This window comes from Hyperolius riggenbachi, chromosome 3 (assembly GCF_040937935.1).
Source record: "Hyperolius riggenbachi isolate aHypRig1 chromosome 3, aHypRig1.pri, whole genome shotgun sequence".
In the NCBI taxonomy this organism is placed as follows: Eukaryota; Metazoa; Chordata; class Amphibia; order Anura; family Hyperoliidae; genus Hyperolius; species Hyperolius riggenbachi.
Window position 1 is genome coordinate 344,851,795 of NC_090648.1, and position 17,188 is coordinate 344,868,982.

The 17,188-nt window shown below is 44.3% G+C and overlaps 1 protein-coding gene across 2 annotated transcripts in view; it reads right to left on the reverse strand.

Moving 5' to 3' along the window:
- CDC23 (cell division cycle 23) overlaps positions 1 to 12,737 on the reverse strand; it is a 53,116-nt gene extending 40,379 nt beyond the window's left edge. The window contains exons 1-2 of one of the 2 annotated variants that reach the window (XM_068272813.1): positions 12,581 to 12,737; positions 6,802 to 6,874 (exon numbers count right to left, since the gene is read on the reverse strand). In XM_068272813.1, coding sequence (XP_068128914.1) covers positions 6,802 to 6,874; positions 12,581 to 12,687 — 180 coding nt within the window. In that variant the 5' untranslated portion in view covers positions 12,688 to 12,737. Of the gene's footprint in view, positions 1 to 5,188; positions 5,256 to 6,801; positions 6,875 to 12,580 lie in introns of those variants that run through there. The other variant, XM_068272814.1, reaches the window with a different exon arrangement.
- Between the last annotated feature and the right edge of the window lie 4,451 nt (positions 12,738 to 17,188).

Below are 17,188 nucleotides of genomic sequence, written 5' to 3' on the forward strand. Positions count from 1 at the left end.
TTTTTGTCTTCAAGAGACGCATTTGACCCGTAATAACCTGAGTTGGCTATCTAAAAGGTGGCTCTCTAATACTTTCCATTCAACCCATACATCCTATTCCAGAGGAGTATCCATTCTTATAGATGCCAAAATTCAATTTCAGTTGATTAAATCCCACATAGACCCAGAGGGGAGATACGTAATTATACATGGTCACTTTAACCTACTGGAATGTATACTAGTAGCTATTTACATCCCCCCCGTTCTCTCCTTCCTGCTTGTCACCGATTATTGAATTATTAAAGGATAGGCTACACCTGCCAATAATGTGGATTGGGGATTTTAATATGTACCTGGACCCAAAATATGACAGACTTAGATCAAGATCTTTGAGCTCCCAGCTCTCACCCTTAGCTAGACTCCTAGAGGAGATTGCATTAGTGGATATTTGGCGATGTGCACATCCAAATGATTATATATACTCCTGTTTTAGTAGAACACACATGTCTCTCTCTAGAATTGATCTTGCAATAGGAAACCAACCCTTACTATCTCTGATCGATCAGGCAGAATACCTGGTAAGATCACTTTCCGATCATTCCCCTCTTAGGGTTAAATTCAACAATCCTTTAAAAATAACTAAACCAAGACCACCCTGGAAGCTAAATCCCTTTTGGCTCACGCTGTTTAATACACATAACGAAATTATACAGGAAATCAAAATGTTCTTTGACTATAATAATGACCCTTCTAAGCACTGTATTACCTGGGAAGCGTTCAAAGCTTTCCTCAGGGGAATCTTTGTGAGAGAAGTTAATAAAATAAGATCTAAGACTAGAGAGAGACATGCCTATTTGGTTGGACAAGTGATGGAGACAGAGACTGCCTATGTGGCAGATCCTGTCGATACAAAAAGGGTTTTTATGGGTCCAAGCACAGGACCTACTGAAGGACTTCTTAATTGATAAAGCCAACCATAAAAGGCTATTTCTGAAGCAGGCTTTTTTTGAAAGTGGTGATCAAACAGGTCATCTTCTCTCTGTAATAACAAAAGCCCAAATCCCGATAGGGTATATTAGTGCTTTAGCAACGCCTAAAGGGGATATAGTCTCTGATAAACCGGGTATTGTGAAGGAACTGCAGAGGTTTTACATTGACCTATATTCGTCTAAAGTGAATTATACCCCAGAGGAATTAACGGTATACTTGAATACTATTCCTTTGCTTAATCTGAGTGACAAAGATAGGGCCCTGCTGGAGGCACCCATTATGCTTGAGGAACTTGAAATTGCGGTCAGTTCGTTCCCTGGTAATAAAGCTCCAGGGGGCGACGGCCTCCCGATCGAAGTCTATAAGCGTTACTCTGAATTGGTACTGCCACACTTGTTGGAAGTCTTTAACGAGTCATTTCTCAGGGGGGTTCTGCCAAATTCCATGTCTGAAGCAACCATTATTCTGATTCCGAAACCAGGAAAGGATGCCCTTAAGGCTGATTCATATAGACCAATATCCTTACTGACGGCTGATGTTAAGATACTGTCGAAGGTCTTGGCGAATAGACTAGCTAAAGTGATAACATCCATAATAAAACCGGATCAATCTGGCTTTATACCATCAAAATCCACGGCCATTAACATCAGGAGAGCTTTCTTGAATATTCAATTGCAGGCAGACAATGTTGGCAGTAGGGCTATTTTATCGCTTGACATCGCCAAGGCCTTCGACAGTGTGGAATGGCAGTATTTATATGCAGTACTAGAGGCAATGCATTTTGGCCCGTTGTTTATTCAATGGGTCAAAACTATTTATAGTGCCCCCTCAGCAAAACTTAGAGTAAATGATTCAATGTCACCTAGCTTTGCCTTAGGGAGGGGTACCAGGCAGGGTTGCCCACTCTCTCCCCTGCTTTTTGCGATTGCTATAGAGCCACTGGCTGAGGTGATTAGATCTAACAAATTAATAAAGGGATTTAAATATGGGGAGGTGGAAGAGAAAGTTGCGCTGTATGCGGACGATACGCTGCTCTTTCTACAAGATACCAGCGAGTCCCTAGAGAATGTTATGTATACTCTGACGGAATTTGGCAGATTCTCCGGTCTTGTTATAAACTGGGATAAATCCTCAATTTTACTTTTAGATAAGGCTGATGCTGTCCTGCCAAGATCTTGCGACCAGATTCAAAAAGTCAATAATTTTAAATATTTGGGAATAGTTTTATCAGCTGATGTCACTGAATATGAAACACTAAATATTTCTCCATTAATAGTCAAAATACGTAAAAAACTTAAAACTTGGTCTAAATTATTAATGTCCCCGGTCGCGCGTATAAACTTACTGAAAATGGTCACTATGCCTCAATTGCTTTATCTTTTGCATAATGCTCCAGTGTGGCTCTGTTTAAAGCTGTTCAAAACTATTGACAAAATATTTAGGGATTTTATTTGGGGACAGGGAAGAGTAAAAATTAAGTTACAATATTTACAATATCCTAAGGAAGAGGGAGGACTAGCAGTCACTAACCCGTGGGTATATTATCTTGCCTCACAAATGCAACATCTGGTAGGTTGGGAGGACGCTGATTTAATGGACTCTAGTAGGTTGTTACTTAATAAGGTGTTGGGATTTACCTCAATTTATGCTGCTTTAGAAGCTGGGGTATGCGGAGCTATAAACAGAAAACAATATACTCTCCTCCTTATGCAAAAAATTTGGGACAGGATGCGCGTAATGCAAGGTGTATATGGAATCACAATATATACCCCGTTATATGCCCGATCTCGTTTTCAGGAATTGGCCAATTTGGATTTCTTGAAGTACTGGTATAGAGAGAGAACCTTAACATTAAATCAGGTATTGACTGAAAACGAGCATTTAAAACAGTTAACTGATCTTCTTGGCATTTTGAATAGACCTCATACTATGTTATTGAACTTTCAATATATGCAATTGAAACATGCAGTTGATAGGCAGCGAGTGGTACATTCCTTATCCTTGCAACCGGCTCCGCTTTATAATCTAGTGAGCCAGTACAAGGGGCGTAGCGGCTTCATCTCAGTTTCATATTCTATGATACTGGGATTATTCCTGAAAAAATTCCCTCTCAAATGTTTTAATAAATGGTGTGAAGAATTGGGGGAGTTAACGGAAGAGGAATGGGTTAACATCCTCCAAAATATCCCTTTGCTATCTACTAACGCCTCGCAAAAGTTGTCCCAGCTAAATATCCTGTATGGGAATTTATTAACCCCAAAGAGGCTATATTCTATGAACTGTGGAGAGGATCCAGGTTGTCCCAGGTGCCGCAGAGAGCACGGAGATCTGATACACATGCTATGGAGGTGCCCAAAGCTGCATAGATACTGGAGGGAGGTGATGGATATTATAGATACGGTTGCTAAACAAAAAATAACTAGATCTGTAATGATATGCATTTTGGGCTCATCCCTGGATTTGAAAGTACAAGAAAAGGTACAAATAATGATCCTGCGCCTATTATTTCAAGCTAGAAAGCTAATTCTAATGCAATGGAAAAGCCCCAATACCCCTAAAGTAGAAGATTGGATAAAACAAGTGAATCATTACCTAAAGATGGAAAAAGTTACCTACCAGCATAGAAATGCAGCTGGGAAGTTTGACTTAATTTGGGCAGGGTGGCTGGATACTCCGGGTTTGCCGGATATTTCATTAATTCAAGATAGGTTATTTTCAGGAGGTTCATAAGCGGTATGGTCGAGGCTGCTATATTATTATGATTCGTTTGAAAGCAATTCGTTTGTGGTGTATAGTACTGCTGCATTGTATGTTTATATACTAGTATATCTATGTTGGAGATGTATACTTTATATGGTTTAATAAAGGCTGTTTAAAAAAAAAAAAAAAATACGGGGACTGCTTTAATTGAAGCAGCACAAGTAACTAATTTTGATTGGTTTATTTCATTTTTGTGGACTGAGCACAGCTATTACTGTATATATACATTATTTTTAATGACTATTATCTGAGAAATAGAACATTTTATCATATTTTCTATTTTAATTACAGTTACAAATTCATTAGGAGTCGGAGTCGGTGCATTTTTTCCCGACTCCGACTCCAGGCACCCAAAATTGCTCCGACTTCGACTCCACGACTCCGACTCCACAGCCCTGAAAATAACATTAGTAATTTTTCAGTGATTTTGCCGCAAATGCTCCCAAAGCGCTACATGCAGAGCTTTTGAGATCGCATTGCAGCATGAATGCTCCCATAGGGATACACTGCCCTAACAATTTCCAGATCGGTGATCGCAGCACTATTACCACAAAATCACCCACAGTTAACGTCTAAATCCGCTCGACGTCTAAATCGCTGGCAACAAATGTGAATACACTAAGTGAGGAATGTAAAAATTCTGCTCAGACACAACCCCCCCTGGGGTCGTGTTACAAGGTCTCAGGTGTGAATGGGGAGAAGGTGTAGTACATTTAGTGTTCTTGCTTTCACACTCTCTCATACTGGCCACTGGACATTCTCCATGACACCTCATGGCAAAGAACTCTCCAAGGATCTTAAAAAAAGAATTGTTGCGCTACATCAGTGGTTCCCAACCTTTCTAGAGTCGTGACACATCACGCCAAACGTTCAGATCTCCGTGACACATCAAATACGTATAATAGAAAAATACTAATAATAGTGACAAAATGGATTTTAAAAAACACATTATCCTTAAATACCTTAAAAATAAAGTCTAGAGCCTTTCACGAATATTAATAAAAATCATTTGTTTTTCAATGAGCCACAATCTAGTTTCGGATTTAATAGTGGTAGCTGCTAATCAGTGATTGCTGCTGCTGTTGACACAGTGATAACTGCTGCTACTGGTACAATGCTAATGATAGTGATTGCTGCATAGTAATTGCAGCTGGGGCCATGCTACAGTCCAAAGATCTGGTTGCCACAACCAAATAACTAAAGCTCTTTAAAACATAGCTCTTTTATTAAAAAAGTAGCATATGGAGGCTGTATCTCAGTCTGCCTTTCAACAAGCTGAACTGCCCCTAAATACATGCATCAGACACCATCACCCAAGCTAAAGCTGTGAAACCACTGTATCAGACATGATGTTCTCATTCCCACCCGAACCGGACTAGAATTGCCCACCTCTAATATGCATAGTCTTCAAGTACAGATTGATTGTGCTAAAGGAGAGAAAAAAAAAACAGGTACTTACATTTAGTCAGCCAGCTATGAGTCCACAACTGTTCACAAACCGCTGTCAGTGCATGGGGCACTAGCTTCTGTAATCTGATCCAATCAGAGACCGGGAGGGTGATCATGTGGTCCCAAACTACATTACCCATAGTGCTACAGTGCCGTGGGGACTGTAAAATAAGAGCTAAGATAATAGGCTCAAGGGAGCATTCTGGAACCGCCCACCCCTCTACCACATCGTAGCTCTCACCAATGAGCAAGAAAGACCTATCAAAACCACCCACTCTACTAGTATACTAAGTTTTATGCTAATCACCTGCTGGGAGTGTGATGTAACATGCCCGCCCACCTGTCGCGTCCCTGTCTTAACAGCTAGCACATGATTGGATCCACCGTTGGAGGAGTGGCAGAAATACTACAGCCATCTCCTCCGTGGTTTAATGCCTGCTATTGGACTCCAAAGGCAGAACGGCGACACATACCCGACGTTGCCGCGACACATGGGTTGGGAACCACTGCGCTACATAAAGATGGCCTAGGCTTTAAAGGGAACCTTAACGGAGAGGGATATGGATGTTTCCTTTTAAACAATACTAGTTGCTCGACAGTCCTGCTGATCTCATTGACCAAAGTAGTGGCTGAATCACACACACCTGAAACAAGCATGCAGCTAATCCAGTCTGACTTGAGTAAAAGCACCTGATCTGCATGCTTGTTGAGGGGCTGTGGCTAAAAGTATTAGAGACACAGGATCAGCAGGAGAGTCAGGCAACTGGTATTATTTTAAGAGGAAAGATCCATATCCTTCTCAGTTTAGGTTCCCTTTAAAGTGAACCAGAGACAAAGCACCCTCATGTATTTTACCATATATATCAGTGGGAACATTAGAGAAAACACCTACCCTGCTCTGTTTCATTCTTCACTGTTCAGCTTGCTTCTTATCAGCCCTGATAAAATCCCTGACTGAGCATTCAGCCTGGCTTTGCTATAATGACTCAGCTATAATGATTCCTGCGCAGAGCCAGAAGGGGACGGGCTTGGGCTTGAAAACACATCAGAGGAGTCAAACTCAGCTGTAATGATTCCTGAGCAAAGCCAGACTGAATGCTCAGTTGGGGATTTTATCAAGGCTGAACAGTTAAGAATGAAACAGAAAGCAGGGTAGGCGGTTTCTCTAATGTTCCCACTGATCAATATGGTAAAATACATGAGGTTGCTTCATCTCTGGTTCACTTTAAGAAGGTTGTCAACACCATAAAACAGCTTCAGCACAGCGGCCAACACCATACAGCAGTTTAACAAGATAGGTTCCACTCAGAACAGGCCTCAGAACAGACCTGTGGTCATCAAAAGAAGCATCATATCCAAAGACTTTCTTTTGAAAATAGACATATCAGTGCTGGCAGCATTGAGGTTGAAGGGGGTGCTCTGACCAGATGCCGCAAGTGTAGGCAAGGGTGTCTTGCCTACAGTCCGTCAAGCATGGTGGTGGTGGCGTATCACGGTTTGGGGCTGCATGAGTGCTGCTGGCATAGGATAATGTGATACAACTGTATGGGCAGTGAGTTCATATGCAGTAATGCAGTGCATTATAATGCTACATGCATAGTGTGAACACATCCTTAGACATACCTCAGTGAGTGCAGGTGTCGCTGGGAGCTCATTAAGAGGGATAGATTCCAATGAGAAAGCCAGTTCAGATGCCCTGCAAAAAAAGTCAAGACAGTATTTTTTTGTTTTCCATTAAAGCAAAAAGAAAAAATTCCTTTCGAGATTAAATAACCCAGAATGTAGCAAATGAAAATCCAGGTCTGCACACTCAACGGTGGATAAAAATCAATGATTAAACCAAAAACGGATTTTTATCGGATATTTTTTAATTCAAATCACTTTTTTTTATTAAATGCTTTTTGAGGAAAATATATTACCAATACCATCCAAAAGGTTATTCCATCATGAAATAAATATATTTTTTTTAATTATATAGAATAAGGCTGTGTTTAATTCTTTGGTAAATAAATTCCATTAATACATTCACAATGTCATGCTCTTGATATTATGCTTTGTTTACTTTTGCAGTTCTCAAAACTGAATTTGACTCAGCAGAGATCACATGCCTCTTCTTTACAGCAAAAATGTTATAACATGAACCGAATTGAGAAAAAGACCTTAAAGCGGAATTGTCACCATAAGAATCAAATTTCAACAGCAACTGGTCTGAGGGTATTAAGTGATAAAAATGCTAATCCTGCATTCAAAACTTGCAAAACTTTTTCTGCTGTTATGGTTTGTAGTTATCACATACTTTAGGAGCACTGACCCTAGTGCCAAACAGTTGAATGCTGGGAGTTCTTTTTATCTATAATATATTGCTCCTCTTCCATTTATTTCCCTGCCTAGTTGCTGATCAGAAACACCCTCCGATTACTTGTGTTTACAAGCAAGGCTGAGGTGACTCAGTGATTGGATGTGTAAATAAAAAAAAAGACAGTGCAGATGTTAGTATACACTTCAGTGGGAGTGTCTGAAGACTCTGGGAGGAGGGCAGCTAATGAATACACAATGAGCAAGAGTAGGGAGGGGGGAAAACGAGAGTCAGGGAGGATATGATGTCAGCATTAGCTTGGCAAGATGGCCACTGCCTAGAATAGGATTTTCTGCTTTTTCTTTATAAAATTCACAGGAATCATTACGTGGATAGCACAATACATCTGTTATGTAAGTAGAAGTATTATTTATCTACTTATATATGTGTTTTTTATTTCTAGGTTAGCATTGGTGTCGCTTGTTCTTTAACCTCCTTAGCGGTAACCCCGTGTGTGACACGGGGTAAGCCGCCGGAGGGTGCCGCTCAGGCCCTGCTGGGCCGATTTACATAATTTTTTTTTGCTGGACGCAGCTAGCACTTTGCTAGCTGCGCCAGCACCCCGATCGCCGCCGCCGCGCGCCCGATCGCCGCTATCCGGTGCGGCGCGCGGCCCCCCCCCCCCAGACCCCTGCGCTGCCTGGCCAATCAGTGCCAGGCAGCGCCAAGGGGTGGATCGGGTCTCCCAATGACGTCCCGACGTCGCTGACGTCATCCCGCCCCGTCGCCATGGCGACGGGGGAAGCCCTCCAGGAAATCCCGTTCTTTGAACGGGATTTCCTGATCGCCTATCGCCGGAGGCGATCGGCGGGGCTGGGGGGATGCCGCTGAGCAGCGGCTATCATGTAGCGAGCCCTGGGCTCGCTACATGATTTAAAAAAATAAAATAAAAAAAAAAAAACTGCTGCGCTGCCCCCTGGCGGTATTTTTCATACCGCCAAGGGGGTTAAAGAGAGAGTCTGAAGCCTAAAAAAATTACCTCTTTTTACTAGGCAGTCCTGTTCAGCAACAGGGATGCTCACCGAGTTTAATCACGACTGATTACTCGTGATTCAAATAAGGGTTCATTGCTGCAGGTGCGGGGCTGGATGCGGCAGGGTTAATTACCGGGAGGAAACGCGCCATAGCGAGGCTTGCAACGCGACTAATAGGATGCTTGCAATCTCATTGACGCGCAGGGCGGACTGTGGCATTATGGGTAAATAACCCCGCTCATTCAGCCCCACACCTGCAGCAATGAACCCTTATTTGAATCACGAGTAATCAGTCCTGATTACTCGTGATTAACTTCAGTGAGCATCCCTGTTCAGCAATAAGGCCATAGCTGAAACGCCGCATTCCAGCGGCAGAACGGTTAATTACTACCCCTGAAATCCCCAGGGGAAAATTCGGGGCTCCTTCCGGGTAAAGGCAGAGCTTTGTGCAGTAGATCTGCCTCTGCTCTCGTCAAGCTCCGCGGATCTCCGCCTCCTCCAGCCCCTCTGTCTTCTTTCACTGAGAGGGTCGGGGAGAGGCAGAGATCCGCGCACATTGACGCGACTGGAGGTAGAGGTACAGCGCAAAGCTCTTCCTCCCCTGGGCAGAAAAATGCATGACCTGGAAAGTTGTAGAATTTTGCCCTAGGATTTCGGTGGTATAAATTGATCGTTCTGCCACAGGAATGCAGTGTTTCAGCTATGGCCTTATTGCTGAACAGGACTGCCTAGTAAAAAGATTTTTTTTTAGGCTTAGACTCTCTTTAATCCTATCTCAGCTTTGTCACCCTTCTGTTTTGATAGCTTGACAATGGGGACCCACTGTGGCCCCAAAACGGTTATTGGTTCTGTGAATGGACATCGGTTACGTATTTATGTGAATAAACCAAGCTTTATTCCTTACTTGAGTGTGCAGACATTCTGGATTTTTTCATTGGATATTACATTGGTCCAGCACCTCGTAAGTTTTAATGGTGTGCGACTCTGCTACCAGAATGTAGCAAAGGCATTCTAGTAACAATGTTTACATTGGTTTAATACTCACACAAAAAAAGTATAATCTATTGTATACTGTGCTCTCTTAAATAACGAGCAAAAACAAACCAAATAAGTAAAAAAAAAGTGTTTGTGGGACATGCAAGATGTGCATTAAAACATAACTTTATCAGTTACAGGAATAAAACAGAGGAACAATTTGTATACATTAAACTATAAACTCACAACAAACAGCTAACATTATAGAGAAAATGGCCTTAAGTTTGAGATATTAAAGCAATTTACTCATAGTTTGAAAATGAATGATAGAAATGTACACCTTACATGCACTTGATTCTAAACGTATCACTATTTTTATCTACCCCGCACACCAGTATGGTAGCCAGATGTGCACCACTTCCTCGGCATACATATGCTTAAGCCGCCGGGAGATTTGGGCGCAGGGTAAAGCTGTAAAATGGTTTACCCTGCTCCTGCAAAAGTCCTGGCGGCATTAAATACTAATATTTAGTATTCCAAACTACAGCGGCATCGGCTGCGCCCAAATCTCCAGCGCCGTTTTCACCAAGCTCCACTCCCACCCACCCCCATATGGTAACCAGGTATAGGTGCCTCCAGTATAGCTAGTTAGGTATAGGTGCCCCCAGTATAACTAGCCAGGAATAGGTGCAGCCAGTAATAGGTGACTGCAGTATAGGGAGCCAGTAGTAGGTGGCTGCAGTATAGGTAGCCAGTGATAGGTGTACCCAGTAATAGGTGGCCGCAGTATAGGAAGGAATGGAGGTTCCTAGAGAACTGGCGTGGGACAGGACGGCTGCAGGCGGCTGGGAGAAGCCCCAGGTAAGTGAATCTCTCTTTCAGCAATTGGTTTAGGTACACTTTAATGTACCCCTGCCGAAGCCCCCAATTTTAGGGGGTGAAACATGTAGGTTTTTCCTGTTAGGTGGTGTAAATATATCTGTCTTGCAGTGTGAAGTGAGGTTAAACCCCAGTGACACCTATTGCTACTATTACCTTAATCCACTGCTACGTCATTATCACAATCAATGCTTTGTAACAACCTATGGTTTTAACATAGTTATCAAAAGTTAGACTCTGTAACTAAAAAAAAAAAAAAAAAAAAAAAAAAAAAAAATCTGGGGGATACTTCCCTCGGGAGGGGGAAGCCTCAGGGTCCCAATAAGGCTTCCCGTGCTCTAAATCTCGATGGAATCCAGCGCTGCCCCAACAAGGCTTGACAAGCTGTGATATATTTACCTACTGCGATCCTACGCAGGGGCACTAGCGGCTCTTCCTTCAGGGCTAAGGCGGAAATAGCCAAGCCCGATCAGATCCACTCTACTGCTCAGGCGCGAGTCCTTTGCATCTGCGCAGTAGGGCGTATACACCACAGTACGAGGGGTCCGGGCACTCTAATGGAGGGACAGGGGAAGCCTGGTTAGGATCCAGAGGCTTCCCCCTCCTGAAGGCAAGTATCCCCCAGCGGGTTTTTTTTCATTAGATTCTCTTTGAGTTTTAAGCCTCATCTACACGCGTAGATGAGGCTCCGATGTTCCTTATCAATCGAGCCGCTAATGCGGCTCGATTGATAAGATCCGGCAGGTCGGATTTTGCCACCGCCGATTCCCTGCTCGTTCCCCACGAGGGGACAATGGCAGGGAATCGAGCGGAAGATAAGCGGCGCCGGCGGGGGATCGAATCCAACGCACGAGCGGGGACGCGGCAGGTACGTGCGGGGATGCGGAAGAGGCGATCCGGCGGCTAATCGAGCCGCCGGATCGGAGCCTCATCTACGCGTGTAGATGATGCTTTAGACCATCAGTCTCCTCCACACTTATAAGGTTATCTCGTGTGTATTTACTCTAAACAGGTGTGTGTATTGAATAAACAATGGTGACCAGACTGATGTAGGAATAAATATAGCAGACAAGTCACCGATTCCATATGGTGGTGGAGAAGAGCACACAGGAGGAAGACCCTGCCAAATAGGCTTACAAGCTAAAGGGTAGGGGAGAGGGACACATAAGGGGGCTGTGGGGTGTATGTCCAAAGTAGGGCGTTGGAGTTATGAAGATGGAAGGTAAACAATGGTGAACAGATGAATCTTTAAGGCCTGTTTGAATAAGTTGAAGGTGGGGGTTAGCCTGATTTGCAGGGAGGGATGGGATTCCATAAAGTAGGGGCTGCTCTGAAGAAGTCCTGGGGCCTCATCAGTTAGCAAGTGATGCGTGAGGTGGACACCTGTAAAGCGTTGAAGTAGCACAGAGAGCAGGTTGGAAAGTATCTCTGGCCACGATCTGAGAGGTACAAAGGGGAGGTACGGTGGATGGATTTGTATGCCAGGCAGAGCAGTTTAAATTTAATTCTGAGGGGGACAGAGAGCCAGTGAAGGGACTTGCGAAGAGGGGCAACTGAAGAGGAGCAGCAGGAGGAGTGAATAAAGCTGGAAGCTGTAATTGCAGTGACAGGAGTCTGGTCTCTGAAAGTCCAGAAAGAATGGTATTGCAGTAGTCCAGATGACCAGAGCATGAACCAGGAGTTTGGTGGTGTCAGGGGATAGATAAGGGTACATTTTGGCAAATTCTAGACTATGCAAATTACAAAATTCAGCACTAGTCTACTTGAGGCGACCCACCACGAAACCTCATAGGGAACAGTTCTCCAGTCATAACACCCTCTCCAACTAGCTGAATAGATTGGGTGCATTATTACTACAACCAATCCGAAGTGTTAAAGTTCAAGAGAGAGCTGTCCACCTAATCAGGTTGCCAGAATTTCTCTATGAGGTTTCCCTCAAGTAGACTAGCATTCAAAATTCAAAAAGCTCTGCATCTGTTTGCAGACAAAATATGACACTTCCACTTTACGTTCATCAGACTACTGTCCCCTTGCAGCTTTATTAATAAATCAGCCCCATTGAAGGGACTAGTCAATGGCAATTGTGGTACAATGTATCCATACTGGCAGCAATTGTTTTCAGCCTGCACATCATGGATGGATCTGACAGCCAAATAAGCATCAGCTGTTCAGCAGACACCTATCTCTGTTCCCACTAGTACACCCTAGCAGCCCTCACCATTTCACGCTGTGCATAAGCCCCCGCTCCCGGCAAAGCCAGCTCACACTCAGCAGCTGCTTTTTAATCTCCCGAAGATCGGAGAAGAGTCCACTCGTCGCCGCCATCTTGCACAGCTAACATCAGAAGCGGTGCTGCACTAGTACCATCCAATCAACTAGTGTTGTCCGGATCATGAACGATTCGGATCTTTGATCCGAATCTATTTTATGAGTCGATCATCCGAATCATCAAAATGAACGATTCGGATCGCAAAAGGGGCGGGGCCAGGAGCGACACGCCCCCTCGCAGCGGGCAGCGGGGTTCGGGAAGCAGAGCAGGGATGGATTGCTGAGTTGGAGAGGAGCCAGCCTTGCAGGGAGACAGGTAGATGAGAGAGAGGGGACATGGGTGCCACTGCCAGATGTGTGTAGAGCACACATACTGGCTGCAATGTGCTGCCCATTATAGGCTGTCTGTTCCGTAGTTGTACACAGTGATCACATGGGAAGCTTTTGGCTCAGCACAGCTCAGTAACTTTGCAGACAGTGTGATTGAAAGGCAATATAATCCTCCTGCACTCAGCACTAAACAGCTGCACTTATCTTCTGGGAATGCTTTCTTTCAGTGTGCGACCTTTTCTTTCAAAGTACACAGATGAACATATAGGTGAAATATATGACATAAAGCATATGATTGCAGCATGTGGGTATTACGTGCAAACATTTCTGCTCTCTGCTCGTCCCTCCTCCCTTCTCTGTCCACTCCCTGCCCTCTGTCCATCTTCTCCCCGTCTCTGTGTGTCCACTCCCTCCCCTTCTCCTGTCCACAGACCTGTCCTGCTGTTCATTTCACCCCCGAATGCTTCCGGTAGTAAAATGATCCGAGATTCGGATCAAAGATCCGGATCTCTTCAATGATCCGATTCGAATCATCCGGATCATTGAAAAGATCCGAACTTCCCATCTCTACAATCAACAGCCAGCTTACTACTTCCGCTGTACGGGGTACGCATAGCCGCCTCGCCTAAGGATTTTGAAAGAATAATCCTGATAGGCTGAGAAGCGCCAGAGAATGATGTCACGTGGCTACGCGGGAATTATAATGGGCGAGCAACGCATATCTCAGGGCATTACGCAGTCTTGCTTGTTTTGCCTTTCCATTGAATAATATACGTTCCAGATGTATTGCTAAATTGTCAATAGAAGTAAAGTTGGAAAGTAAAGGATCAATCTCACTGTTTTTTTGCGGGCGTAGAACAGAGAAACTGGAGTACAAAAGAAATATGCTAATACATTCTTCATACTTTTTAAGACACTTCTAAATGCAAAATTCAGAGAAAGATCGATTGCGACATGGATAGTAGGGAAAGATGTAACTGGTGGAGTTTTGTCGCCACCTAGAGGATTCGCCCGGCTAACGGATAAGTACCGATCGATTTTAACAATTTAAAGGGATATTTAGGCCTCTTGCACACTGCAAGCGATTCAGATTCAGATTCCGCTTTTTAATCTGTTTTTTACATCAGATTCAGATTCCGATTTGCAGTGTGCAGGGAGAAAACTGCAAATCTATCTGAATCGGAAGTAAAAACAGATTAGGCCTCTTGCACACTGCAAGCAATTCAGATTCAGATTCCGCTTTTTAATCTGTTTTTACTTCCGATTCAGATTCAGATTTGCAATTTGCTCCTTGCACACTGCAAATCTGAATCTGAATCGGAGGTAAAAACTGATTAAAAAGCGGAATCTGAATCTGAATTGCGTGCAGTGTGCAAGAGGCCCTCTTGCACACTGCAAGCAAATCAGATTCAGATTCAGATTTTTAATCTGTTTTTACATCCGATTCCGATTCAGATTTTTAATCTTAACTGCATGCTGCGTTTTTTGATCCGTTTTTCTGTTGAATGTATTCAAGGAAAATCGGAATCGGAAAACGGATTTGCAGTGTGCAGGGAGCCTTAAAAGCGGAATCTGAATCTGAATCGCTTGCAGTGTGCAAGAGGCCTAAGCGGTACTGAAGATAATATTAAAACAAACAGTTTCACTTACCTGGGGCTTCTGCTTACCCCAGCAGCCTTCCTGTGATGTCCCGCGCCGGTCCTCCATGATCCTTAGTTCTCCCACCACCAGCTAGTTTCGGTTTTGCCAATGGGCCACTGCGCCTGCGCAGCTCTGGCCACGCGTATCCTTCGCGTTCTAGTCCGCAATAGCGCTATTGCAGATGGAAAGCTGAAAAGGGACACGCTTGGCAGGGCTGCGCAGGTGCAGTGGCCCCTCGACTTATTAGTTGAGGAACGAAACTAACTGGTGGCGGGGAACAGAGGATCGCGGGCAGGATGGCGGTTGGGGGCTTGCAGAAGCCCAGGTAAGTGAAACTTTGTTTTAATATTATCTTCAGTTCCGCTTTAAGTAAAAAAATATATATATTTTAACTTACCTGGGGCTTCTTGTAGCCCTTCTGAGGTCATCGTGGGCCCTTGACTTCCTCCTGAATCCTTCTGGCCAGCAGCGGCAACCCTCGGAAAGCTGGCCTGTCGCCAGCCACTGCACATGCACCCTGATTGTGCTCCCGACGTTTTTCGCGTACAATAGTGATTTTTCTGTACTGCACAGGCCGCTTCCAGCCGCAGGAGAGTGATCAGGGTGTGATGCACAGTAGCTGGCGTCGAGCCAGCTTTGCGGGGGTTGCCGTTGCTGGCCGGAGGGAATCAGGAGGATGTCGTGGACACAGGATGACTCCCGGGGCTGCAAGAAGCCCCAGGAAAGGTAAAATCTTTTTTTTTTACTTAAATATCCCTTTAATACATTTTTGTTGTACAAAGATTTTGGTTTTATTTCTGCTTCTAAACAAAATCCCAACTGGCATAAAAAAATACCTAAAATTTGTATCTTTGAATGGTCTGGAGGATTTCAGTGTCCTTCTCAACTCCACCGCTGCTGGCCAAGACCCTCTTTTAGTTTGTGGCTGCGTTCCCCTGCTTGCACGAGTGCAGCCATACTGTGCCTGGGTAAGTAAGGAAGGACACGCATGCGCAGTAGCAAGAAGTTGCTTGTTAAAGTTCATCCTACTGCCTAGGTGCAGCTTTAATCGTGCATATGTAGTACACAGCAGGAAGTGCGGCCACAAAAAACATATCTGACAGGCTATTGTTGGATATATTCAGAGGGTGCGGGCACGGCAACAGAATAGTGTCTCAGGATTTATACTTATCTGGGGCTTCCTCCAGCCCCTTTCAGGCTGTTCAGTCCCTTGCTGTCTCCCTGGGCCGCTCTTGTCCCCCACTGGACAGCCGGTACTTTGGCAAAGTCACGCTTCGTCGTACGGCGCGGCCTGAGCTGCTGTATCACTGAGTGAAAAGACCTGCAGGCGGGCCAATGTTGTGAGGAGGCAGACACTGAGAACAGGAACCAAGGAGTGGCTATTGTCTAGTGGCCAGGATGTCAGGCAGCCCACCCAGGACATTGCCCTGGACACATTCGTGCATTGGATGGAGGACCCTAATTCCGGGACCTCTCCCAGGTAAACTGAGATGTCTGGTCATCGTACCTAAAGCAGATTCCAGAGAAATTCCCCCTTATTATTATTATGGGTTTATATAGCACCATCTACTTCTGTGGCGCTTCTAGAGGAGAGGTTTTGTAGCGTTACTCAGAAGTTGTCATAGTTTGGATTGATGCTGCATTGTTCACAAATGATTGTAAGTAGTTTTTAGTTAGCATATGGTGGAAAAGTTCTTTAGGCAGAGCCTGTTTGCATTCAATAAAGTATGAGAAAGGGTGTATCTTTGTGTCAATACATAGATCATACACTGCCTGTCCAAAAGAAGGTCATCACGTGGGTTTAAATTCATACTAAAGTGGCCTGAAAAAGCAGCCTCCCATTCCTCTCTCCACTCTCTCGTTAAAGGCCTTAAGAAGGGTCATTGATCCGAAACAAATCGATTTTGTTGCCTTAGTCACTATTAATCATCAATGATGTACACGATATTATGAGTATTCCAGGAGAAAGTGAGGATTGGCACATGCAGCACTCCTTATTAAAACACAGCTTTATTGTGTCTGGCTGTAAATCACAGTAACACGAAACACATATTCATTGTGGTTATGTAGTTTCCTACCCAGTCCAATGTCCGGTGGGGTGAGGTGGGAGCGGTGGCTTGCCTGACGCACGTTTCGCTCGTATGAGCGTCTTCTGAGGCTCTGAGGTGCGCAGAGCCTCAGAAGACGCTCATACGAGCGAAACGTGCGTCAGGCAAGCCACCGCTCCCACCTCACCCCACCGGACATTGGACTGGGTAGGAAACTACATAACCACAATGAATATGTGTTTCGTGTTACTGTGATTTACAGCCAGACACAATAAAGCTGTGTTTTAATAAGGAGTGCTGCATGTGCCAATCCTCACTTTCTCCTGGAATACTCTATATATTGTGTTGCTTTCGTGGATTAGAGCACGCAACCCTTCAAACTAGCAGACCCAGTCAGTGTCACAGCAGTCCGATTCATGCCATATTGATTACATGCTATTGCAGTGCCTGTTGTTCTCTTCTCTTTTGTGTTTACACGATATTATGTGATGTGCTTCATCTATGGATGTTTCTGCTGTTCATTGATACGTACCATACAA